The sequence below is a fragment of the Triturus cristatus genome, chromosome 7 (genome assembly GCF_964204655.1).
Source record: "Triturus cristatus chromosome 7, aTriCri1.1, whole genome shotgun sequence".
Taxonomy (NCBI): Eukaryota; Metazoa; Chordata; class Amphibia; order Caudata; family Salamandridae; genus Triturus; species Triturus cristatus.
The window spans coordinates 761,631,754-761,658,202 of NC_140590.1; the positions used below are offsets into that span (position 1 = coordinate 761,631,754).

The 26,449-nt window shown below is 46.4% G+C and overlaps 1 protein-coding gene across 1 annotated transcript in view; it reads right to left on the reverse strand.

Annotated features, from left to right (window-relative positions):
• Window positions 1-26,228, reverse strand: part of SYNGR2 (synaptogyrin 2) — a 259,994-nt gene extending 233,766 nt beyond the window's left edge. Inside the window, exon 1 of the mRNA XM_085617484.1 lies at window positions 26,010-26,228. Coding sequence (XP_085473610.1) covers window positions 26,010-26,129 — 120 coding nt within the window. The 5' untranslated portion in view covers window positions 26,130-26,228. The remainder of the gene's footprint in view (window positions 1-26,009) is intronic.
• Window positions 26,229-26,449: the final 221 nt, after the last annotated feature.

The window sequence follows — 26,449 nt, forward strand, 5'->3', positions numbered from 1 at the left end:
TGAATCAGTTCTTTAACAGCAAGGGCTCTAGGCTCAGGTCCCAGTTGGTCCATCACCTGTATGGGGTCCAGAGGGCATTCAACATGCCGAGAAAATCCCTGGGTGGTTGGACTCCCTATGAAATCCTGTTTGGGGTTAAAATGTGGGTCACAGACTTAGACAATCCCAGCACAGTGGCAGCAGAAACACCATTTGACCTAAATGAACGTTTGGCTGTTTTACAGGAACTGAACGACTTCAGGGATAAACAAAGCAAAATCTAAGTAAAACGTGCCACCACTGGAAAAGTGAAGGAAGTGCCGGCGAGGCCTGGCTGGATCCCAAAGATTGGGGATCTGGTCAGGGAAAAATGTGTGGACAAGAAAGAGTTTGGGCCTGTCCTGACTGTTGAAGGTGCCAGAACTGTACTTATTCTGCCCCTTGCCGGTAGCAAAGAAAAAAAGATTTGTCTCCATTGATCTGATCACACCACACTATGTGGACAATTCTCAACAGTAAGCCACATGGCCTCCTGCGTAGCTACCTGCCTCCTCTCACTACTGTGCAGGAAGTTCAGATGGAAACTTTGATAACTAAAACATCAATCTCTCTTCAACGAGAGACAATCAAGAACAATAAAGTATGTCTTCTACTTGTTACAACTACGACAACCGTACAGTCAACTAGCACAGAACCAGATCACAATTCGGAAACCTGACAAGAACACGGTCTAAGTCAATGTACCACAGATTGAGTCATCTCCCAGTTCTACAGAACCTGCTAAACTGCCAAAAATAGATCGGACTGTTTCTGATGATTGCAATGTTGATACGGTGCATGAACTGCTAGAAGATCTAGAGTATTCAACTGTATTTTCCTCTGATGAATTGTATGATGGCACATCTATTGAGGATGAGATGTTCTGTTTTCAACATTACGGTCATCATTTTCTGCATAAAGCAAGTACTCCAGGGTTTTGAGTTTTGGAGGGATAGATGTAAAGTCTATTTGGGGGACAAAAGACTGGCAGGTTCAGCTAACTGAGGCTTTGTTTAGAGCTTGTCTAATATCACAACAAATTATTTTCCGTAACAAAACTGTGCAAACAAACAACATGCCTTGGAATAGTCAAGACGAAAGATTTGAACACCACAAATTATCACATTTGCATGTTTTAAAAACTGGGAACAATATAGACACTACAGTGAGGATACATTATATATGATACTGTGTAATGGCACATACATTCCTTTGACCCCAATGGAAGGGATGGCTAGTTTGGCCACTAGACATGAATGGATGTCAGGCATCCTACCCCAACAACACTAAAGGTGTTAAAACAAGTAATATGCGATACGTGCAGTATGAACACTCAGGGGGTAGAGCCAACTTAGTGTTGGGAAGTTGTGTCATGATTGGCTCAAACCCTTGACACGGTCTCAGGTTAAACACCACTTGTCCCTTTTATCTGATGACCTGGAACTCAGGGATTCTTTGTTAGTGCCCCAAGAAAACACGTTAAAAGCGCCAACGAAATATTGAAGGTCTCTCAGCAGGAAGCTGCTGCAAGATTGAGCGGAATTGATAGGGCTAATTTAGAACAGGCTCTTGCAGTAGTTGAGAACAGCATGACCACCTTATCAATCTAGGATATAGTCTTTGAGAAACATAGTATCCTCAGTGATGGACATTGTCCAACAAGACAGGTCTTCATTGCAACATGGGCAGTCACAACTTGGGTCAATTATGCTACTGAGCTGGACATTACAAAACTATGTTCTGGCGACATGTTGAGGTGAGGCGACCTATCAACTTCACAAATCTGTTTTCCCCACTACCATCTTACAGAACAACAGATACTTAATGTACGCAAGGATGCTAAATACACTGTTACACATAGAGAGGTTACCTTTCACTGCTGCTGAAATTCCATCCGCGGATTAGATAATCCATGGGTATATCGCACTGCCAATCTTGACATTTCATTTTCAGTACGGTCTACATCATTAAGCGGGCAGATAGGAAGTGTTAGCAGAAGGGTTTGTACACAAGTCTTGAGAACTTCTTTTTAATTTTCGGTGTCGAAATAAGGGAACTGAAGTGTTTCTCAGCGGTTCCGACTGCAAGAGTACTTTAAGTGGATTCTTGGTTTGCAAAGACATTTCCTTGCAAGGGGCATATAATGCTTCTCTGGCTAACCAGACCTGCTACTTGAAAGTTTCCCCAGCAGCTATGATATGTCCGACTTTCAGATTACTCTCGAATGGGGGTTACCTGATGTTGAACATTCAAGGTAGCTGCGTAATGAAGCTGGGAGTTGCCTATCCGGTAACGGTTTCTTACGTTGTAACTTTTTTTTTTCTTACTTTTTAAAAGATTTTTATATAGCGTGAACTAGACCGGAGACATCAGGTATCAGAGCGCTTTACATGAGCACCAGTTTGTTACAGATGGACACATTCTTTTTTTTTTGTTAGGCACGAGGCGACTAAGTGATTTGCCCACAATCACAGGATGTTGAGTGTTGTTGCCGAGACTCGAACCCGGTTCCCTAGCTTCCAGGTCGACCGCTCTGTCAGGCTACATCCTCTACCCAAATACTTGTACACAAGTATTGCTTCCACCTGCCCGTACAGTTAAGAAGAGGACGCGTTGGCCTTCAATTAATCTTACCACTGCACATTTTGACTCCCTGAGCAAACAAATCCTTACAGTTTCAAAAACATGTGGCCTTATCTTCTGCTAAGGAGGCATTGGCTCCTCAGGTGGTAGGGTCCTCGTGAGATACAGGCGCTACTCTGCGCTAACTTCCCACAACATTTTGGAGAGCTGGTGCATCGTATTTTTAACATGCGTAGTACAAAGGAAAAAGGGCATTATTTCCAAAAGTACAGGCTAAGGGTTGGTTAGCACCTTCGGAGTAATTCCATCTTTTATTCACTCCGTCCTCTGGAGCTTCCTTGGAGGTCTTCCGTTGGTCCTGTTCCTGATTGACTGGTCATTTTAATAATTTGTCTCCGCAATGGATGTCCCTTTAGAGATCAAATGGAGCTGGCACTACCTCATGTGCTGTAAGGAGTATGAGAGTACCACCACCTCCATTTTTCACTTTATTGAATACAGAGATGCATCAAGATTCCTGGTTGTGATTTTGAGTGTGTTTATTTTGCTGCCCAGTATTCATTGCAGACACGCATTTCGTCCTTACATGATCATCTGGACCAGGGCTTACTCAAGGCTTTCATTCAAATAAGTGTCAATTCTTGTAGTTCCAATTGGGAATCAATATTTGGTGTGACTCAAAAATCGTTCAGTTTTGATAATCAATTTGCGGTCCGTCAGCGGTATTCGTCTTGGTCAGTTCCCACAGTAAAGTTTGTGCTACTGTGCCACAATAGCATGATGCATTGCTTTGGTGCCCCCTTGCTTCAAGAACTGAATGAGCATTGGTTCTTATTTCAGCCTGTGTGGCTTCACAGCGTGCAGCTCATGTTCTGCTGTCTGCCGTTCACTTTCGAGTGTGCCTTAGATTTATGCTTGGGGTCGCAATTGGTTGAGCTCTCTGCCATAGGTGTACTGGTGGACCCCTTAAAAGTCCATATGTATAGTTGTCCGCTGTGTATTCCATTGCTCCTGGGAACATTTTACGAGCCACCCCGGGATGTTTCTACCCTGGATAGATTGGATCTTGGCTCTGGTTCGGCAGAACACCAACTTGGTGTTCTTGCTCCCTCAGAGGCAGCTGTGGGGGTTGGATGGGAAAATATTTGCTCTGTAATCTTGCCCTGAGGTGTGCCTTTGAGATCATGGTCTGTGGATCCTGAGAACAGAAATGTTTTGTCTACCACTCGGAACACAAACATCTGGCTATTCCATTTGGTGGGAACTTTTATTCACCCTGTTTTTAACATCTTAAATTGATTTTAAAATTTACTTTTTAATGCTTTTAGGTTTTTAAAATTGGCTTTGTTTGTGCTTTGGGCATCTGAATCTCATGAATGTCTTTTGAACAGCTTTTTAGCTTGATTTTAGGAAATATAGGGCCAGATGTACGAAAGTTCAATTTTGCATTTCCTAAGTAGCAAATTTTAAGAAATGGCTATTTAGGGAATGCAAAATGGTATATAGGAAAATATTGATTCCCTAATAGCGATTCCTACAGTCGCAATTGCTATAAGGGAATCGAAATTAGGAAATGCTACACCAATTACTCCTATGGGCCTAAAGGCACATAGGTACGAATGGTGTAGCATTACCTAATTTGCGATTACCTAATAGCAAATTAGGTAATGCAAACCCAAGGGTGCCGAGGGTCCTATGGCACCCCGTTGATGTACCCCCACAAAAAAGTGGTGCACACGTAAAGTACACACGTCCTAGGAGCATGTGTGGGCTACATGGGAATTTTAGTGGTTACCAGAACCATTTGCTACCCGCCTAGGTTTAGAGATGCTCATGGTGGCGCGGTGCGCTATCTGGCCTATAGGACGACATAGCCTATAGGGCGCATGGAATCAGTCTACCACCATCCCAGTGATTATGCTGTCCACAAAATGTGCAGTTCCTACCGTAGGGTGGAAACTACATGACAGATATAAAAAATCGAAATTAAACACCAATGGCATGCATAGTTCAACAATTCACTAAAATTTGTTAGCAATAATCGTTTGGCTTTGCATGCGGAGGTAATGCTGTGCAATGGGTAAAGTCCAATCAGCTATGAAAATAGCTTGACAATAAGCCATATAAAGGCCCCTATTTTAAAACAAACATTGAGGCAGATGGCCAGCTTTGTTAGAGGTGAACTTCACACTTAAGTGCGGCCTTAAGATTTGGGATGATCACTCCCCCCCGGAATGTGGGCTGATTATCCCAAATATGCCCCCCTACAGAAAGCCCACTAGACCCCAGAGTATATTTTCTAAACGAACACAGGAGTAGAGGCTGCCCACCATGGGCATGGCCATACCCCATCCCAGAAGGGCAGACAGTCTTTCTGCCCCTCTGGGTGACGGGTGGGTGTGCCCTCCATGGTGTAGAACTTCCACTAGACACCAGGGAAAATAAACTATGGGATGGAGACTGCCCATCATAGCCATGGTGATGCCCTGCATCCCCAAAAAAGGCCCGTCTTTCTGCCCAGCCCAGGAGATAGATGGGACAATTAGCCCCAATTTGCTTCTCCGAGTGGACATAAAGATAGCCCACTAGATACGAGGGACTGCATTTATGCAGTATTGTTTTTTTTTGGGGGGGGGGGGGGGGGGGGGGGGGGGGGGTTGGAACGCAAAAAGTATTTTAAGTTGACGCCAAAACAATAGCATATTTCTGCCTCACCAGGGGCAGAAAGAAAGTCTGTCGTCTGTCCCACTTGGGGGAGGTTGCCCCTAAATCTACCCTCCCTTTAGAAAGCCCACTAGACGCTATGCATTTTGCATCGGAGGCAAAGAAAAGGGCGCGATCACTGCACTCTGCATTCGCCCCCCCCACCACCAACGGGCATAAACCAGTATTTTGTTCCTCCACAGATGACAGAGGAGGCTGCACACAATTTCCATCCAGGAGCAGATGCCCAGTGGATGACAGGACTTTTTTTTTTCTCTCTGCAAATAATGGGGTGGGTCTGGCCCATCCGGACATAAAGCCCTTCCTACACCCCTGAAGACTATAACATCACATCCCACAGGCAAGAGAGGACATTAGATTGGAGTGTTGCTTTTCCATATAGGCAGGAGAGCAGGGCTAAATCCCAACATCTTCCTGTGGTAAAGTGCCCCTTTTTGTCACCGTCCCGGCCCCTTTTTGCTACTAGTATGGATGTTTTTTCGAACAATGTACACTGGTTCCCTGCTAACCGGGCCCCAGTGCCAGTGCTACTTCCTCAAAACAAGGTAATATGGTCTAATCGTAACACAATTGTCACACTTTAGCACCCCAGAAAGTCCCTACTTAGTGGCACCACTGGTACCTATGGCATGGGTACTAAAGAGGGTCCCTAAGAGCTGCAGAATGTATTGTGTCACCCTAAGGGACCTTCTTACAAATTGCATGCTGGCTGCCATTGCAGACTGTCATGGTGCAAAAACATAACATGGCATACTCATTGCACCCAATATATGTAAGTCACCCCTACAAGAGGCCTTGTAGCCCTAAGACAGGGTGCATTATTTAACATGTGAGGGACTATCTGCATGAGCAGCTATGCCCCTGTGCTGTCCAATTCAATTGCTAAATGGTACAAGTGAACAGACAGCCATCTTAAGCATATGTACTGGGCATCGGTCATCATGAGTTCCCCTGCTACATGAGGGCCTTACTGAAACGCATGGTGTTTGGAATCAAACACCTTGTCTTAATACATCTGTACTGTTGCCAGTAATAGATTTATTATGATAACCCAGAGAGCACCTGACAAGCGCAACCCGAAAAACCTACCAGTGTATAATGTGCTGGCATCATCCAGTCTGCCACCACAAAGACTGTTCTGACTCCCTGCAGGTGAGAGCGCACGTTCTCAGAGGCCAGAAACAATGCCTACTCCACAGGAAGGTATTCACACCTCCTCCAGCAGCATGGCTAGTGAATCAGCATGGCCAAGAGCTTCAAAGCCCCTGCCGCCTTTGAAATAAGACCCCCGTTTCCCCCAGACCTGAGAGGTGCCATTCCCTGCCCTCAGGGCCAATTGGCACTAGGACACCAGGGAAATTCACGACACAAGTAGGCATGTTGCACTATCAGGCCAGTCAAACCCCTAAAGGTGGGCTACCTAATATGACCAACGAAAAAAGGGTTCCACCATCTTGTTTTTGGTAGTAGTAGGAACTCTGGGACTGGGTTATGTACACTCCCCATGGGAAGTGGTCATAAAGGGGGTGTAGTGACCTGAAGGGTAAGTAGCCCATTTGCTACTACCCTTCACTCCCATTAACGTCCCTAAATTTAGTCTTTAGGTGCACCCCCGACACCAGGAACTCCGATTAGCCAGACTAAAGAAGGACAAAGAAGAGAAAAAGAATGCGAAATCTGACGACTAGTAGTGGATTTGGTGCCAAACCATTCCTGCCTGCTCCTGTCCCGACAATTGCAAAGACTGAATTAATCCTGCAGCTGTGCATCCACCCAAAGCCTTGGACGGCTGCCAGCAGTTCACCAACCAGCCAGCATATCCCTTGAAGTGGAGAGGCCACTTCCTTGCAGCCACCGACCACAACATCAGGCCTACCAATATGCTGACAAAAGGGTCCACTAACACAGCAGCCACCCAGGAAGAGGTCACAGTGCTGCAGGAGGTCAGATCCTTCTCAGCCACCAAGTTAGGAGACAGCAGGACCCTCGAAGCCGCCCTGCATAAATAACCAGGGTACCGTAGCCCTTGCAGCAGCCAAGGCTTGTTCAGTGTCCAGTCCGGACAGCAACACTGCCAAGACAGAACTGCCAACATGGAACATCAACAAGGCCATCAAGAGTGGCCCAGTTTTGTCCCCATCACCAAGTTGACCAAAAAAAGTGAGAACCTCCAACGCACACAACCCACCTGAAAAAATACTTCTGCACCTGAACCAGACAGTCCGGGTCAGAGCCTACCGACGGCAGATCCATGGCCCAGAGTGCATCAAGAATGGGGCCCTCCCCTTTGGGTACAGGCAGACTTGTCCCTACTTTAAAAAAAATTGTTACAGGTTTCTCTATAGACTTCAGCTGTAGCACTGCAGGCCCTCCTTGCGACCAGCACCTTTGCACCCAGATACACCAGGGCAGGTAAACCAAAACTGCTGGTGGTTCCAAGAACCTTGGCCCCTACTTAACGTAAGTCCAAAAAAACAACCCTGTAACTCGATTGCAAGTACCACTATGCAGTGTATACTTCCCCCATAGGATAACATTACCATGTTCGAGGCTCCTGCCTCAAATCTGACAGCTGTATTTTCTGTGTTTCAGAAAATAGTTAACTCAAAAAGTGCTTACCTAATCTCGTGGATCTTGGTGTCTAAATTAATATATATTTTTTTAAATGTATTGTCTTTGATTCCCTTATCGAGTGTCTCATTTATTGAACTGTCTGCAACAAATGCCCAATACTCCCCTCTAATAAGCCTAAGGCTGCTCAACCACACTATCAATAATAGAGCACCTTGTGACTGTTTAAGCAAGCACCTGTACACAAGTAAGGGACACTTGGACTTTCTGCACAGTGCACCTTATTTTGGTACACTACATTGAGAGCCAGCTTCCTACACTTCCCACTTGCCATGTGTGAATGGCTGCACTTTTTGGGCTTGTGTAGGCCACCACCTGGAAAAAACTACCAGTCTCAGATATTTTAAAACTAGACATCAAGGGAAATCCAGGGTGGTATGCCTTAGCTGGATCCCATTACGTTTTCTTACCCACAATGCCTTCCAAATCCTCAAACTCTTCCTCAGAGCGCAGCAAATACAGTGGCCAAAAGCCAGAAAACCAAACAAGTATACAGTATTACACTGACCCCCACACAACCCCCTCCCCAGTGAAGAGGATTTTGTGGCCTTGGGCACCTCCAATACCTCAAATTATGGGGTTCATTAGACCCAGCCAGAACTGTGAGAGGCTGAAAAGGAGGAAACTGAAGCCCACCTGCCACCTGCATGAGCAAAAGACAAAAGGAAACACCTTTATTATTGGCTCCCTCGCTACTGCTAGGCACTGCAACTTGAAAAGTTATCAAATATATTGATCAGCATGGCTAATGGCCCTACAGGGAGTCATGTAAATGGCTACAATTCATCAAAGCCCCTGCTAATGCTATTTTGCATAGTCCTACTTACAGTATGAAGGCCTCTTCAGGACACAAATAAAAAGAGGACATGATCAGTAACCTTTGAAATGACTGGGTAGAAAAACCTGCTTATGCACCGAGGCACACTTTTTAAATGTATCAAATACAAACATTGATACAATGCATCTTCCCTGATCACTAAGCAACTGATGGCAGATAGGAGTAGAGATCTGCACGGCTTTGTGAGGGATGCACATTTGCACACCATCTTAAACTAAGCTATAGCTTGATGGAAAGCTATTTTAGCACCATACGTGTACTATAGCACTAGAATAGGACAATATTTTTGTAGCCACACAAAAAGAGAGCGGCCCTGTGTCGTCAGGCCCGGTTCTAGAGGGGTGGGGGCCGGGTTGGCCAGGCCCTCCCAAGAGAAACCTCTGGCCTACCCAAACCCTTTCACAAGTGGAAATATCTAATGTTGCTTGTTTTTGTAAACAATGCAGCCTGAGGCCCAAATCTCAGCCTAATCTGCAAAATACAGGGGAACTCGTTAGGTGAGATACGTGCCTTAGGAAACATGTGAAATCAACTGGGTGAAAATCAGTAATATCACATCCCTCCAGAAAGCATAAATGAACAGCTGAAGATTCTGAGACCCTCCCTCTATTGCACAAGGAACAGCAACTACCCATCACGAAGTAGTTAAGTGATGTAACACAAAGAATCTAAAAAAAAAATGACCAAGAAGAGTAAATGAAAATGTGCATACATTTGGAGCATATGCCTTCATTAAAACTTTTATTCCTAAATGGAGGCAGTTTGTGAAAAATAAAGGATTGTTGAAGGAACTAAATATTGCTTCCTTAGGTAGAGTGAACAAAATTAGATTCTAATTTTAAAGCTAGGGAATGGAGAGAAGAATTGTGACAAGGTCTTTAAATACAACTACTCCCTTGGCTGATAACCAAAAAAGCATCCTTAGGATAGGGTTAAAATTATAACTAAGTCCAGCACCACTCAGTAGCTGGTCAGTGACCGTTTGTACGCACTCAAGCCTTCTTAAATGTTTCTGGCAGTTCTAGGTACATGGCATTTCCATAGTACAGCTGTGGCTAGACTAAGGCTTTAAACTACTGGGTTGTGGTACCCTGGTGCAATACAGCAAAGGATGTTGTACTGTAGTGGACTACCTTGCATTTCTGCATTTCTAGGAAAAGCCACAAATCTAAATGAATACCCAGAATCTAGACTTCGGCGGAAGGAGTGGGGGCCCATATGTCCGGTTCCATTGATCACTGTCGGTTTTTTGAGACCTGCAGTTCCTTTTTTATTGGATTCTATTTGATAAATAGTAGAGGCAATCCATTGTTGTATGCCGATTATCAAGGCTAACATACTTCAATCTGGAAAGCAACAGTGATTAGTCAGTGGTATGAAAGGTTGCAAAAATGTTCAAAAGGACCTTAGCCCCTTCTAAACCATGGTCAATCAGCCTCTAGAGATTATACAAGGCTGAACTAAATATAAATACCAGATCTGTGCTACGATTGGATCTGACACCTGCTTAAAGATACTCTAAAATGATTGGTCGCAAAAAGCATGTTTAACTGTGCGAATACCATTTTTACTAAAGGTTTCCCAATTTATGGGAACTGGAATATTTTACAGAAGCTAGCAGGGTTCTCTACCGAACAGAAGGTTTTTAGGATTCACCTAGGAATCGCTTGCGCTGTCTCTTCGAGACATGCTGTATCTACTCTATGGTCCGAGTACGTCCATCGTTTTCATTTGTTCTTTGGAGTGCTGTACAGAAATCCTTCATTTTCAGTGGTTCATTGGTTTTATTTGTCCCTTCTTCTGGTGTTAGGTTCGGTTCCCTCCCATGACGACTGGCCCCATTAAATGTAGTTGTTCTCTTCTGTCCAAGTTATCTTCAGCGCATAATGTTTTATGTTGGTCGCTGCTCGTCTTTTCTGAAAGTTACGTTTCTAAACAGTCTTTCCTTTTTTCAAATCGCATCCCAGGGCGTCCACACAACAGAAGCTACCGCTTCCTCACATTCCCCCAGCAAAGCGTCCTTGTGTTCACGTAATTTATGTGCGGTTTTTTTCCCAATAATAATTTGCATAGCGGGACTCTACCCCAAGGTATCAGATCGCTTTACACGAACTGTTAAACGGTAAAAATTGTATTTTGTGAAGTTAGCCTCTACTTCTCTTCCATTCGGTCTACCAGTCGCCATTTTGTGTTTCTGCAAGGACTTTTGCAAAGTCAGTAGTTACATGTTCACTGAAAGCTGGTTGTGCTGATAATGCTTGCGTGCCAGACTAGGGGACCTGTCCTGCTAAAAGGCCAGAGCACGCAGATGTCTAATCTATAAGCCCACCAACGCCTGTAACCTCCCTTGCCTATCTACAAAGATGATGTGGGTAGGGGTTTATCAAGAGTTAGCAGTTTGCCTTTCATCATGAAAAAGTGGTTTCAATTTGTTTCATGAGGCACCGAAAAGTATAAAGGCCATGTTTGAAGTTGTACTTGTTAGCCACCTCCCTTGGGCACTTGCAGTGTCTGAATGATGGGACTCCTCTCATGAGTGAAATAAACTTGTATTTTTTTTCCACTCCAGTGTTGATCCTCATTTTGTAAACCCGTAGACAAAGGGTGTTCCTGCACCAGTGAGACAGATAAAAATCTCGCTTCTACAGAGCCCCAGTTGCATTACACATATATTTACTCAGAAACAAAAAAATGTTGAGCAGCCCACCAATACTCGAACCGTTGTAGCCCTAGCGGCAAGGTAGACTGCTCTAGTCTTTACGCCACATCCTCTCCCCTCTGGATCATCATTTAAGACGGCTAGTACTCCCTTGGAACGCACAATTATTAGGCTTTCAAAAGCAGCAGCAGCCATCTTGTTTTCTAATGTTGCAAACGAGAATTCAGGTCTGCTGAGACACAATAACTAACTAAAATATTTGGGCTCTTGGGGTACAGTCACATTAACTGACAGCTGCACATTGTGCCCAGCCAACATTCGCTAAATTAGTTCAGAATCTTTCCAGGGGGAATGGCTGATTGCTGAATGTGATCCTCTTCGACAGCAATAGTCAATGGCTTAAACCACTTGGTAAGGACGGCTTCTTTCAAGCAGTATCTAGCACGGGACAGTGCAAGCAGCAGCTCCCAAGGCATAGCCTAATGCATGGTTGCCTCAGAAACTGTCGAGCGGCTTCTGCATGGGTTCTTAACCTACGCTGCACTTCAAGGAGGAGTTTCTTTCCCCACAACATGGTTATGCACTACAACGCTTTTTTCCATGAGTCTTTTTAATCGGCTTTTGCCATGGCTTCCAGAAATGCCCCCTTTTTCTGAAGGTAATCTTTTAGAATTTGCTATAAAGTCAATGTTTTGATGGTGGTCCAGTCATGCTTCTCATTGATTGACCGTTGGTATCATACAAGAAACACTGTCAGGCTGGGGCACAGCGAAACAATTTGTTAAATGCCCCCTTAGACTTAAACAGTGCTCAACACTTAAACTTTGTGTTGTTTAAGTAGTTCTTCACCGTGTTTCCCCCCCCCCTTATTTTTTTAATTTTGTAGCAGCACCACGCATGATGGAAGGAAGTGAAGCAGTTCACCAAGACTTAAGTTTAGATGCTCCTGAAGTGCATTGGTTTGCTTTGTTAGTGCAGAAATACATGATTTGTGACCATTGCTTCTTTCCACTCTAATTAGAAAATACCTTGATTTAGGAATTGATCAAACAAGAGGACTATACTTGAACTGAGATGGGGAACCATTTGTTTAATTATGGAAGCTAAGTAGATATAAGCCAGGGAGCTTGAGAGTCCCTATAGGGGAGAGAATCTTAACTATTTGCCTGGCAGAAGTCTTTGCACGGTGAGCGAGTTTGTTTTGATTTTTCTCAAAGACATAGGAAAGTGAAATAGTGGTAGTAAGGAAGGCTTCCTGCTCAATGTAGCATCCTACGTTAGCAATCTTGGTGGAAAGGCAAGATGACATTGTTTGACAAAGCTTGCCAAGCCACAAAATGGTTATATTGTGCTAGAGAGGACACCAATTTTACAGTAACCCTGCAGATCATTCGATGTGTTGGTTGCTAGTATAATGTGGCTGGAATAGTAGCTTTGTTCACACAAAATAATTTGTGGTCTGTATGAGACTATTGAAATTGTATTAAGTTACTTTGCCTCATCAGTGTAATCTGTGTGCAGTTTACTTTTTGCTCTCCGGGCTTCAAGTTAACACATGTGTAGTTCAAGTGTAAACCAAGGGTTGTTCTTGTGAAGAAGATTTTTGATATATTTGCTGAACTCAATGGGTAATGTCTTGTCAAAGTAATTTGTTAGATTATGATTAAAAGCGGATAAATCCAGAGGGGAGTGGCTTGGATAGCCATCATGGCAGACACAGCTTAGACAAGCTCCGGCCACCCAAGCCTATCATCCGCCATAATCCGACACAATTGTGCCCAAAACAGGCCAGGACACGTCGATTTGGGAAGTGGTGCCCCGGCTGCTGGTCCGCTCGGCGTCGTGAAGCGGCTCCTGGCTCAGAGCCGTGGCAGCCACGTAAGCCGGGCCCTCATTGGCAGACACACCTGGAGCAAGCGAGCGCCCGGGCCATGGCTAGGGCCTGGGGTGGTGTGGCGAGCCAAGAACAACTCCTGACTGAAAGAACTCGGCGACGCCCTAGACGAGGAATTGACTGCGAGTTGAGGCGGCCCCTGGCTCGAAGTGAGACACTGCGGCCTCGTGGGCTGGGGCTGCTGCGGCTGACGGTGCCTGGAACTGGGAGTGGGTGGGCGCTCTGGGCTGGAGAGGAGGCCAACGATGATGTGGAGTGCACGGGTCGGTCCCTAATCACGGAATCTGGGCTGGTGTCGGCCCACAGCACAGCACCCTTACACCCGTTGGGGGAGAGCCCGTGACATCGTGGCAGGCACCTGAAAGTGTCCAAGCGAATTGTGGGGCTCCGCTGGAGCGGAACATCCAAACTCGAGACATCTGGCCCAGGAGGGCTGAAGTAACCTGCTTGCTCTCGGCGGGTCCCCAGGTTCGCGAGAGGTGGCTGTGAGAGCCCAGACACCCAGAACAACATACCCGGGCCAGGTGCGCAGCCCATGAGACAGGCGGCGGCATGGTGGTGACAGGGACGTGGTGGGTTACGCTGCAGCCCTGGATGAAGCGGAGGACCACCCTCCCTGGGACGCACTGCCCGGATATCATCCTTTGCCGGGCCCGCTGAAGTGCAAATGGCTGCCCTCCCTAGAGCCTGGTGGGGGTCCGGCCTTCTTACTCTTTGGGGGCGAGAACTAAGCCTAAACATTCTGTGTGAACCGGGGGGGGGGGGCCTGCGGTCAAGGGGTGCAAGATCCCCCATGCAGACTGCTGACATGAGGCCGCCGTGAACTGGTGGTCCGGCGAGGCAGGTCCCGTTAGGGGGGCACCCTTGGCGGGCTGCACCGGGTGGCGGAATCGGTCAGGGTAGGCCTGGGGCCTCCCGAATCGGTGACCCCGACCACCAGCAGTCCACATAGACACCCTTGTGGGACAACACCTTGAGTGGGGGGGGGGGGGGGCGTCTCAGAGAGAGATATCCCACCAGAAGCCCGCGATCACCTATATTTAACAGGAGCAGACAGACTCAGTTTGCAGGGTCCCAGATCCGTTCCGCCACCATGACGAAAAATAAGCCACCAGGTCCCACGACCAAGCAAAGCACACAAGACCAATTTACTACAGCCCCGGCCGGTGTGAGCAATACTGATGGCTGAGGCTCTATCTCCAACAATGCCGCCCTGGTGGCTGCAATCACCCAGGCCCGGGACACAATGGATACAAAGATCAGCACAGTGGGATCGGAGGTCTCCTTCCTACTAAAAGATCTCAGGAAGGCGTTTGACCGTATCTCAGAGGCGGAAACCCGAGTGGCATTGGTCGAAGACACAGTAGCAACCCTACAATAAGTGAACAAACTCACGGTGGTCACACAGGAACTGGCTGCCCCGGTTGAGGACGCAGAGGGACACTAGGCGAAAAACCTCTGCTTTATTTGATTCAAGGAAGTATGTGAGGGTTCATCCATGGAACGCTATAACACAATGGCTGAAATCCCTCCTGCCAGAAGATTCACTGTCCCCTTGTTTCGTGGTGGACAGCTCCCACCGAGCCTTGACAAGGAAGCCCCGCTGGAGAATGCCCCAGGTGCGTGATAGCCAAGCTGCTGAATTATATGGACCATGACATCATTCTTCAATTTGCGCAAAATCACCGGGACAATTTACTCTTTAACTCAAACTGGATTATGATCTTCCTGCATTATATGCATCTAGTACAACAAAAACGGCAGTCCTTTGCAGCCACCAAGCGTAGGCTCACAGTGCTAAATGTCTAATATATACTTCTGTATCCAGCCATAAGCACGTTATTCACAACTCCAAGTCCCTCTTCTTTGATAAACCGGAGGAGATATTCACATGGGCAGATGAAGCAGTCCACCTTAGACCACATACTCTGCCACCTCTGGATTCAGACTCTTCACAGAATACTCACAGGAATCAACCAAAAAACGTCTCCTCCAAAAGACGACACAGATCCCGGTCCAACTGGCGCTCACAGATGCAGAGTGATGAATCGTAAGCGGCTGGGGTGCCAACAACCTTCAGCCAGTGGCCTGACTGCGGACCTTCACGTTAGAGTGACATGAAACATGGTCAGTTTAGGATGCAAAGCTGGCTTGAGGACCCGGGCTCTGTGCCTATTGCACGCCCTGAACCATCATGACTTAGTACCTTGGGAAGTTGGGGTACCATTGGCAGAGGTGCCCAGGGGTCCCCCGTTGGGGTCTGGGGTATCCTTCGGCCGCGAAAGATACTCCGTTTGTGGAAGTATTGGGGTGGGTTTGGCACGCTAGTGCAAAAGCTAGCTCAGTTAAGATTCAGAAACCGCAAATCCATCATATTTCCTCCTGCAAGCGCCTGCCAAGATCCTACCTAGGCAATAGATGGCTACTAATACACTCCTGGGTGGGCTTAACATTGTGACCTGGAATGTCCAGGTGTGGGTGGGCTCGATAAAATTAAATGGGGTGCGGTCCCTAGGCAGCCCAAACGACTCGAGGCAGACAGCCTCCTTCTACAGGAGACCCACCTGCTGGATAATAACGCCCACCTGGCCGCTTCGACTATGACAGAGTATATCACGCTGGGATCACTCGCGGGTCAGCCCGCCCCCCCCCCCGAAATTTGGCTCTAGTTGCCCGCCTGCGTGGCACCGCTACTCATATACATCGCAGAATTCCATATATAGTATCCAAGCATTGGTCGGACCCTGGTGGATGCTACATTTTAGTGAAGGGCACATTGCATGGCGAAACACTATAGGTAGCTTCTATGCTCCCCACCGCTGGGACACACTTATGTGGATAAAAATATACGACTGGGGGGGAGGGGGCTGCCGAACGGCTTAGTGGTGGTGGGTGGCGATTGGAATTACATCATGGAACCCGGGGATTGTTGGAAGGGGGGGGGGGGGTTTGGGAAAATCAGCCACAGTCCCAAAGGAGGGGAGGGCAAACTGCACCACCTAGTGGCTACTCTGGGGTGGGCGGATGCATGGCGAGCGTACCACCCAGCTGAACTTCAACTTTCACTCCGCAGTGCACGGGTCCCTATCGCGGCACGACTAAGTCTTTCTTCCATGCACCTACATCCACAGGGTTTCGTCGGTCTTGATTCTCCCCAGAGGTCTCTCAGACCACCCCAGGTCACTCATACACTAAACATTGGGCCAAACAAACCTCCCTTCAGATGGTGGATGTCACCGAGGCACATACGTGACATGGCAAACTGTCAATCGGCAGGCGATACTGGATTACTTGGCAGTCAATGTCGCAATGGCCCCATCTAGTATAACATTGTGGGAAGCTCTCAAGCCCACGATCCGGGGTGTAGACAGTTATTTTGCAGGGGAAAAGCGACGCCGCTTGACCCAGGTGATGGCACTTGAAATTAGCCTGTGGGAACTGAAGGCAGAGGTTGAAAAGCCACAGGCCAGACGGCGCAACGCCACCTCATCCAAGTCCAACATCTTACAGACGAGGCCAGGGATATATGGCTGGCGACCCAACACAGAATTTACCAATGTGGGTGGGGGGGGAATAAGTCAAGCAAAATGCTTCATCGCATTTGCCAAGCTGCACGGTCCCCGGCCCCTGTGCCGGTGTTACGAGATGCGGAGGGAAACCTGTGCATTACCCCCGACACAGTGGCCCAAATGTTTGCCTCCTACTATAGATACCTGTACGCTCAGCAAGATCAGATATTGAGAGAGCTAATTGGTGAGTTCTTAAAAGATATACTGCCCCAAAAGATATCAGATGCTCCCATCACTGTGATCGAGCTGGAGATAGCACTGTCATATATACATCCTGGCTACGCACCTGGTCCGAATGGATTTCCAAGCGAATTTCTGTGGCCTCATATGCCCCAGCTGGGTCCACATCTCCTGGAGGCACACAACAAAGCCTTAGAACAACACATTCTGCCTCCAGATTGGCACCACGCGGAGACTGTGGTGTTCCTGAAGCTGGATTGCCCACCAGATGAGCCATTGTCCTATTGCCCCATCTCCCTCTTGAATTTCAAATCTAATCTGCTAGGTAAGGTCCTGGCCGACCATCTTTGTGCCTGTATCCAGGAGTTGGTCCATCCTGACCAGGCCAGCTTTATGCCACACCATTTCACCAGGCATAATATCCGGCGAATCCATAACACCATTGCAAAAGCCCAGGAACTGGGCCGCCCCCCGGCCCTCCTGTTAGCCGACATTAACAAGGCGTTTGACTCCTTAAGCTGGTCCTACTTATTCCAGCTCCTTTGTGCCCTCAACCTCGGCCCACGCTTTTTGTCTTGTATACAATTATTGTACGCTGAGCGCTCATCTTCAGTACGGGTAGCGGGGGCGCGATAAGCACAATTCCCAATCCATTGTGGTACAAGGCAGGGGTGTTCTTTGTTCCCACTATTATTAGCACTGGCAATTGTGCCCCTAGCGGCATGGGTAAGGCGGGACCCTGTGATAAGGTGGTTTGATTGGTCCATAGACAGGTCCGATAGGATCGCGTTATACGCGGATGATGTGCTCTTTTACCTGACAGACCCAGGATTTTCTGGCCCACGAATACTTAAAGATACTCCATGTATTTGGGGAAACTTCGGGCCTCAGAGCCAATTCTGCGAAATCAGTGTTTTTCCAGTGTGCGGCTATCAGGGTCATATGACATGGGCCTTACAACTGTCCCATGCAACTAAAGGCTTCCAATATCTAGGGGTCTATATTTCACCAAATCCAATAATATTCTGGTCACGGAACATCAGCCCTATCCTGCCCGGCTCGAGAGGAGACAAGGGGATGGTCGCCCCTGCCACCGTCTCTATTTGGATGGTCTGCTATTAACAAAATGGTCTTCCTCCTGCGTGCCCTGTACCGGCTCCAAAATTATCCACATCCCATCCCACAGACCTGGTTCAATAAAATAAATGCACTTTTGTATTGTTTCCTGTGTGGGGGGAGGGGCCGTACTTGTCGCATTACGAACCTGTACCCAGTCAACATACTGTGGTGCAATAGCATCAGCTGATCTCTATGCATATAATGCTGCATCTCACCTCCTGAATATAAAGGAGTGGTGGTACGGCTCGCAACTAGACCCAGCATACTCAGTCGACAGACTGGCAATGGGTAACTCTTCTCTCCTTGAATTTCTCTACAGCCGTTCCAATCTTGTCATCTGCCCCGGGCATGTAGAACCGTCGTACAACTTTGGCGCCACACAGTGAAAAAGATGTGTTGGGAAGGACGTCTGACCCAGACAGCCACCCAGTAGTATGGAACGTATTTAAGCCCAGTTGCTGCGCTCCCAGGTTTCAGGGCATGGGATCTCACTGGTATCTCAAATTTAGGCGACATAATGCAGGGGTTGACACTTAAATCCTTCAGACAGTTACAAACAGACTATAGTCTTCACCCTATACAATTCTATAGATATCTCCAGTTAAAGCCCTGACCCCCCCCCCAGATTCACTTGCTTGATAACTTGCCAGAATTCCACCCGCTCGAGGGACGCTTACTACTGGGGGACCTGGGTGCCCACAAAATTCTGCAAATTTATCAGACCTTTGTCACCCACAACCTAACGACACTACATACCACAAGTGCTACATGGGAAGCGGATATCCCAGATCTCACCGATGATGACTGGACCGAGGCGTTAGCTAGTCCCCGGGGGGCCATCATGGCCACGTGATACCACCTCATTCAATTTAAGTACCTCCACAGGGCATATTACACACGCTCCAGCCTATGGCAGATGGGGGTCATTTCATCTCCCACCTGCCTGCGACGTGGAGAAGCCGATGGGACATTTTTGCAAACAGTCTGGAGCTGCAGGACACTACAACCATTCTGGCGCAGTGTCTCCTCCTGCCTAGCGCAAGTACTATCCTGTAAGCTAAGCCTCGACCCAAACCTATTTCTTCTTCATTGTAAAGAAGGGATTGGCGGAAACCATTATAAACAACATTTATTATTTTTGGGCCTCACGTTGGCTAAGCAGGACATTGCTCAATCTTGGAGGGTGACGTCCCTGCCGCTAATAGGCAAGTGGAAGAGAGCTATGGACGATTGCATGGCAGCAGAGCTAGCCGTATATCGGGCGTTGGGCTGCCCGCAAAAGCACAGGAAGGTGTGGTCTCGGTGAGCGGTATACCACGGAATTGAGCTGCCCCCCCACCCCCCGAACTCTCCCTATTCAGGTAACATCCTCCTTGCCACAAAGCACACCCAGAAGGTGGGATACTCCGACCGTATACACACGCACAGCTGGTATCTCTAGGAGCGGGGGTACACTGTGTTGTCAGAGCCATGTTATTGGGTTAGTCTGTATGTTCGCAGACTGTACTGTTGTTCCAGACACTTGGGTACTACCTTGTAATGTGTTGTATCTGATATACCTGCAACGTTTTTTGCCGCAATGTACCACAAAAACTCATTTTTATTTATTTATTTTTTTAATGGATAAAATCACAATTTAGGTCTGTATTTGGATTAGAGGCAAAGATAAATGTAATTAATTGATTTGTTCCATGGATAGAGAAGCATTTAACATCCGTCTCTTGTCATGATCTTCCTTCTATTGTTTTTCATAGTTTTACACGTTTCAAGAGTAAAAAGGACTGATGATCTGGCTGTGGTAACAATATATAAGGATTTATTGTGAACTGTAGGTCAGAAGAGGCAAAAATTGCATCTACATGTCCTAAAAGATGAGCGGGTTCCCTGTTCATTATTACTATATTGTAAATCTTGAGCAATGGTCGACCCCAACTAGGGTTTCTAGATCGTAGTCCAGCCTCGAAAATGTGTTTAACTTTTCTCTCTCTCAATATAGTTAGTGCTTTCTGTCAAGTGAGTTTTCTGACAATAATTGTGAAACAAAAAAGCTGAAAGATGTCAGGGTTTTTTCTAATAGGACATTTAAACAACTTGTAAATGAATAGTACAATTTGTCAACATATATCAGGAATTATGAAAGAACTTTTTTTGTAATTTAGAAGTGTAATGCAAACAACGTTTACATAGGAGCAAAACAAATCACAATGCTTTATTTGGTGATGTGCAAATGACAAATATTTGCAGAAACACGATTTCCAGACATTGTACTCTATATAGTTTTAAAACCACACGTCCGTGGAAAATTGAGGGCATTTCAATGTGAAATCTGCTGATTGCAAATAACAGTGTGCTGCTACTTTAAGCTTTAGTTATGTATTTATTAAAAGCAACAGTTTTTAAACATGAGTTCAGAAACATTCCTGCCCCTATGGCAATGCAGTTAATGAACGGAGGCAAGTCAGCGGTCATGTGTATCCTATATGTGGCTAGATTTGTATTATTTATGAAGCAAAAGTTTAATCTATTAAACTAAACAAGAGTTTTCTGTACTGCAGACATGCTCAACTCACGTATTTGATGGTGCTCTCATATGTGATAAAGAAGAAAATGGCGTCTCAGTGAATTAAAATACTTGCCCAGGATCACACAATTTGAAGCCTGTTTAAGGGTCAAGAGCTATTTAATTAGGTCGAGTACATTATTCATGTCACTAGACCTGCATGTGTAGTAAAAATTTCAGGATTTGAGGCCTGATAGTTGAAGTCATCCAGCACAGTGGGACAAGCATGACTGAGGGACAAACGTCCTATTCCTTCATTACTGGAAGAGGAGACAAATCAGAACATTATGAGAGAGAGGGAGGAGGCAATAAAATAAAAGCAAATTTAGTGTTATGTATTCAATTTTGAATTTGTGAGCAAGAGCTTCTACTTAAAATGCTCAGATTTGTTTTATTTATTTTTTAAATCTCTTTTATAATAACGCCAAATCTGTCTCTGGGTTTATTAGCATGGGCAACTGTCAAGATCTACTGCTGGTAATAGATCATACAGTGTTTGATATGAATCTCTCTGAACAAAAGTCTCAGTTAGGCAAAAGAGGTCAAGATGAGATTTACAGAGATCAGAAAACTGAAGCCATTGTTCCACCGCTGATATGACATTACGCAACATAGCCTTCATATTGCACGTGGAGGACGACATATCACATGGAATAATTAGGCAGTCATTAGGATAAGGCTTTAAACAGAGGAACATTGAGGTATGAATTTTCAGATGTTAGAGAACTTTTGGAAGCATAAGAAAGAACATAATCGAGGAAAAATGTAATTCTTTGGTGCTATAATATAGCACGGGAAATACATCACCATCGGGATTCCTGATCACCTGTAAAAAACACCAACGAAGGATCACGCGATGGGGGGAGACAGACGCTGTTTTCTAATAGAGACTGGTTTATACCGCAACCCAGCTCACTGACTGATCAAGATAATTGGTTCCCTTACACATAGGGACGTTGACCTTTAGAACATAATAAACTTTGGAAACTATTGAGGTGGCTGTACTGGGAGGGAGCGACTAACCTTCAGTATTACCTTGATGAATATTAAGAATGCTTCCTTGACACTCTTGACCTGAAGTCTTTAGGGACGAAACGCGTTGGCTACGGTCGTGTGTTTTTAAGAAGATTATGAATAAAGAAAATGTATACAAGACCTGCTGAATGGATCTGAAATGTTGTTGAACTAGACCCGTTTTAATATTCAGTGGAGTGCTGGAACACTGTGTTCTTGTTCACCTGTAAAACTTGGTTGGGCAACATATCAGGAGGTGGGTGGAAGAGAACAGGACGATTCTGCACAGCTCAGAGAATCAAGAAAGAAGGAGTTTGCACTGAGTGAGCATTTCACAAAACGAAATTGTAAGAAATAATGGTAATAATGAGAGCTAACATTCATCACTTTAGGGACCCCAAACAGGTGGAGGAATCAACCACCTAATTTGTTTGCCCCTTTACCAATTTGATTTCACAACAGTCAGGTTTCTCAACAGAATACAGCACCACAGCCACTGGTGTTTCCACACATTGAGGGCTAGAGCATAACACAATTAGTGCAGAAGCATATACAAAATATTGCTGCATAAAGAACAGGAAATTCTACACAGGAAATGGCATACCCAACAGTCAGGTAGAAAGAGTTTGCTTGGGTAAGCTTTTCACACACAAAAACGAGTGTCAGAACTAATAGCAAAATGAAAGTTATCGTCAAATCACTTTTAAGACAAAAAGCATGGGGCAACATGTCATCCACCTATTTCATTCGATCCTTTACCAATTTGATTTTGGAACAGCCAGGTCTCAACGGACTGTGGCACCACGGTTGTCACTATACAGTCACCACTGCCTTGATACACTGGGAGTGAAACCATGACGTGCAAGGAGGTACACATCTTATATGGCAAACACAGGGAATGGGAAGAATCCTTACAGTCAGGGAAAGGGTCCCGACTTCAACAGAGGAAAGGTAAAAAGTCAGCATTTTGTCCATTCCCGCATTCTTTTTCTTCACTCATCCATGCTCCCTCACGACCCTAGTTCTAGACCCTAGTTCTACAGGTTGGTAAGAACGGAGCCCCCATCTATATATTTAGGTCCTGATGAATGCCCTGGACCCTCCTGGGACAAGACGGCAGAAACATGTCAACCTCTCACATGACGGTTAGGGGACACTAACTCCCCCACATACCATCACCTAATCTTAATATCATACTTACCTTTCACATTAAAAAACACAACAAGGACAACTATAATGATTTTTTTTAATCACACTCACTTGTACATGGGCCCCCACTTAGTTTAGAAGTGCATCCCTGTCGTCAGATGTATGCCCACCCTCTATCAGACCAAGGTTTTAGAGGGCGAGGACTGGTCAATGATGAAGCATGGCACCAGGTGGTGTGTGAGACCAGTCCGTTACTTTTTGGGAGATGTCTTCACTCACAATATAACCCAAACCTCACAGTGGTCACCACTTTAGGAGCAGCTGTTTTGTGGTTAACATTTACTGTTGGAGGCTGCTAGCTCCTAAAACCCTGCGCCTCTTGTTCCCTCCTCCACACAGTGTGGAGCTCACGTGTCTTTTGATTACGCAGAACAAGGACCTGCAATAATGTTTTATTCTGGAATAAACTACTTGCTAAAGACAATAAGATGATGGACTGAGCATTGAAACTTTTCAGGCACTGAACCCCCAGTCACTCTTGGATCTGGGTTGAATCCATCATTGTTCTTCTGCTCACTTCACCCCCCCAGTTCAGACCCAGCCATATGCAAATCAGCCTTAACCGTGTTCCTCATGGGAACAGCCCAGCCCCAACTGCCAAGCCAGGTCCTCCCTGGACCGGAAACCAGCATCCAGGGACCGCTTACAGGTAACACCCCTCATCTGCAAGGCTAGCTTGAATTCAGTGACAACATGAGCAAGGGACCCACGTCTGGGCACACCCTGCTAACTTAGGGCAAGCAAAGCAAACACAATAAGTCGGTGGACAGAGCTTTGAAAATTTTCACTCACTCCCCGGTCACTATTAGATCTGGGTCAAATCCATTATTCTTCCGCTCACTTCGCCACCCCAGTTAAAGATCCAGCCTTATGCAAATCAGTCTTGACCCTGTACCTCATGAGAACAGTCCGGCCCTCCCTGAACTGGAAACAAGCATCATCTTGGGACCGCTTTCAAGGGGGGAGGGGGGGGGGGGGGGGGGTACATCCGGGACTACAAGGCCAGAGCCACGAGTTCCGGAAGCCTGCAAGCATAACCACGTTTGCCCGAACAACAACTTTGCCATAACCAAGCACATGCGTGGTTAAGGCAAATGCGCTCGTGTTTAAAATGGGCAGGGAAAGAGGAGCGTCAAGAAGCGGACACGGACAGCTAAGTGGGGCTGGGGCCAGGTCTGGGGCCAGGTCTGGGGGGTGGTTTGTGGTCGTTTTCAGGGGTAGTAGGGGTTCAGGATAGTTTAATGGGGTGGTGGGGGTCCAGGGTAGTTTTAAGTGGTTGTTAGGGTTCAGGAAGTTTTTGGGCTGGTGGTTCTGCAGTAGTGCTCAGGGGTGGGAGGGTTCGTAGTAGTTTTCAGGGGGGGGGGGGGTTCGGGTATTTTTTAGAGGTTGCCTTTAGGGCTCAGGGAGGGGGATGGGGTAGTTTTTAGGGATAAGGGGAGGGCGGGTAATTTTTAGGGCTCAGGGGACGGCAGGTAAATTTTGGGACTATAGGGAGGGCGAGGTAGTATTTAGGACAGGATTGTATGCATTAGTGCAGGGGAGGACACAGCGTGGGGGTTGGAGGGGGTAAGGATTTTGCACTTTAGGGCGGGTGGGGGAGTTTATACCTTAGGGCAGTGGGGGGTAGTAACCTAAGTCATGAATATGCCTTTATTATGCATGCCTTTACCACAAAAAATCATGTTAAAGGCATGCCTGGTGAAGCAATGCGTGGTTAAGATGCAGTTGTTATACAGACCACGTTGTTTAGGTATGCGGGGCTCAGGAACTTGTTGTACCTTCATTCATCTGTTTTGTGGTAACACCACTCATCAGCCAGGCTAGCTTGAATCCAGTGGCTGAGTGTGACCCAGCCCACGTTTGGGCATACCCTGGTAACTTAGGGCAAACACAGTAAACACAATAAGGACGGACCGTTGAAACTTTTCAGACACTGATCACTGTTAGATCTGGGTTAAATTCATCATCGGTCTTCTCAGTTCGCCACCCCAGTTCAGACCCAGCCACTCCATCCATCATCTAGTTGTGTTTGCTATGTTTACCCTATGTGGCCAAGGGAATATCCAGACGTGGGTCCCTTGTTCGCTGTGCCGCTGGATTCAAGCTAGCCTGGCTGATGAGGGGAAATACCCTGAAAAGGATGCTGTTTTCTGTCCAGGGAGGATATGGCCTGGCAGTTTAGGCTTGACAGTTCCCATGAGAAACAGTTTCAAGATTTATTTGCATATGACTTGGTCCAAACTGGGGTGACATAGTGAGCAAAAGAACAATGGATTAAATCCAGATCTGACAGTTGGAGGGAGTGGTTAAAAAGTTTCAGCACTCTGTCCATCATCTTGTTCTGTTTTCTATAAACTGTTTGGTAACAGAGCAATATTGATTTATAACTGTTACTCCTAGCCATATTTTTTGGGGATAACAGAATAAGTCTGTTATCATATATATGAACAGTTATCCATCTATTAACAGTCTCGATGGTATCAGAAAGGGAGAAAAGGTATTTTGCAATGATATTGTTGAGACATCTCTTCCTGCGCGGAAGTGATGTCACTGCCGACTAAATATGCTAAACCCTTATTTGTTCAGAGCTGATTCTCCAACAACTGAGTAAGTTATGGCAGGTTAAAAATCAGGAGATGGGAAAGTTTGGTTAGTTCGAGCCACCATAGTTTAGTTAAGTATCCTGGCTCCTAAAATTGCCCCTCTTAATCGCTGCAACTCAAAGGGATGCTGACTGAGCCTGCTGCAATAGTCGTTCCACGGCTGTGGGAGCATACCGATCCTAGGTGCATGGCTGCGCCAATCTAAAAAGCGAATAATGCTCGAGACAGCGCTTAACCCCACCCTCTGCTCTACAAGTTCGAATCATGACTGATAACTGGGAAGTGAAAGTGCGATTGAACGTAGTTTCTAACTGTGTCAGCAAAGAGAAGACTACGGTTCTAAATGCGTAAAGTTTTCCTGTTCCGCTGTCGACCGTAGCCCGATTCCCTATGCTCATGGTTCCTCACCGCGCTAATGATTCGGGTCACAGTCTGTGGCTGCCGCAGAAACCTCTCGAGGTCGAAACTGCCGCCAGCACTAGGCGCTCCATAAGCCCCTCGGGCCGCACCGCTTCCGCCGTCTTCCATCAGCCCGAGAACGTGTACCGACCTGGCCACCGCCTCAACTGTCAACCGCTTCACCTGGAGCGACCAGAATGCAGCCAATCGACTCTTGCGACGTCATGCGACACGCGCATCACGGGACCTGGGGCCAACCAGAGTCACGAGATTTTCGGCTAACCACTACACCGGCAACTTGGGACATGCGGAAAAGAAAAACGTAGCGTCATCTCTACGAACCCCCAAACGATTTAAAATCGAATCTTTACTTGCCAATGAACTTCTGTTATGCTTTTTTCAAACTACAAATGAACTTAGTATAAGTCTTAAAAACTCCGCCAAGTATA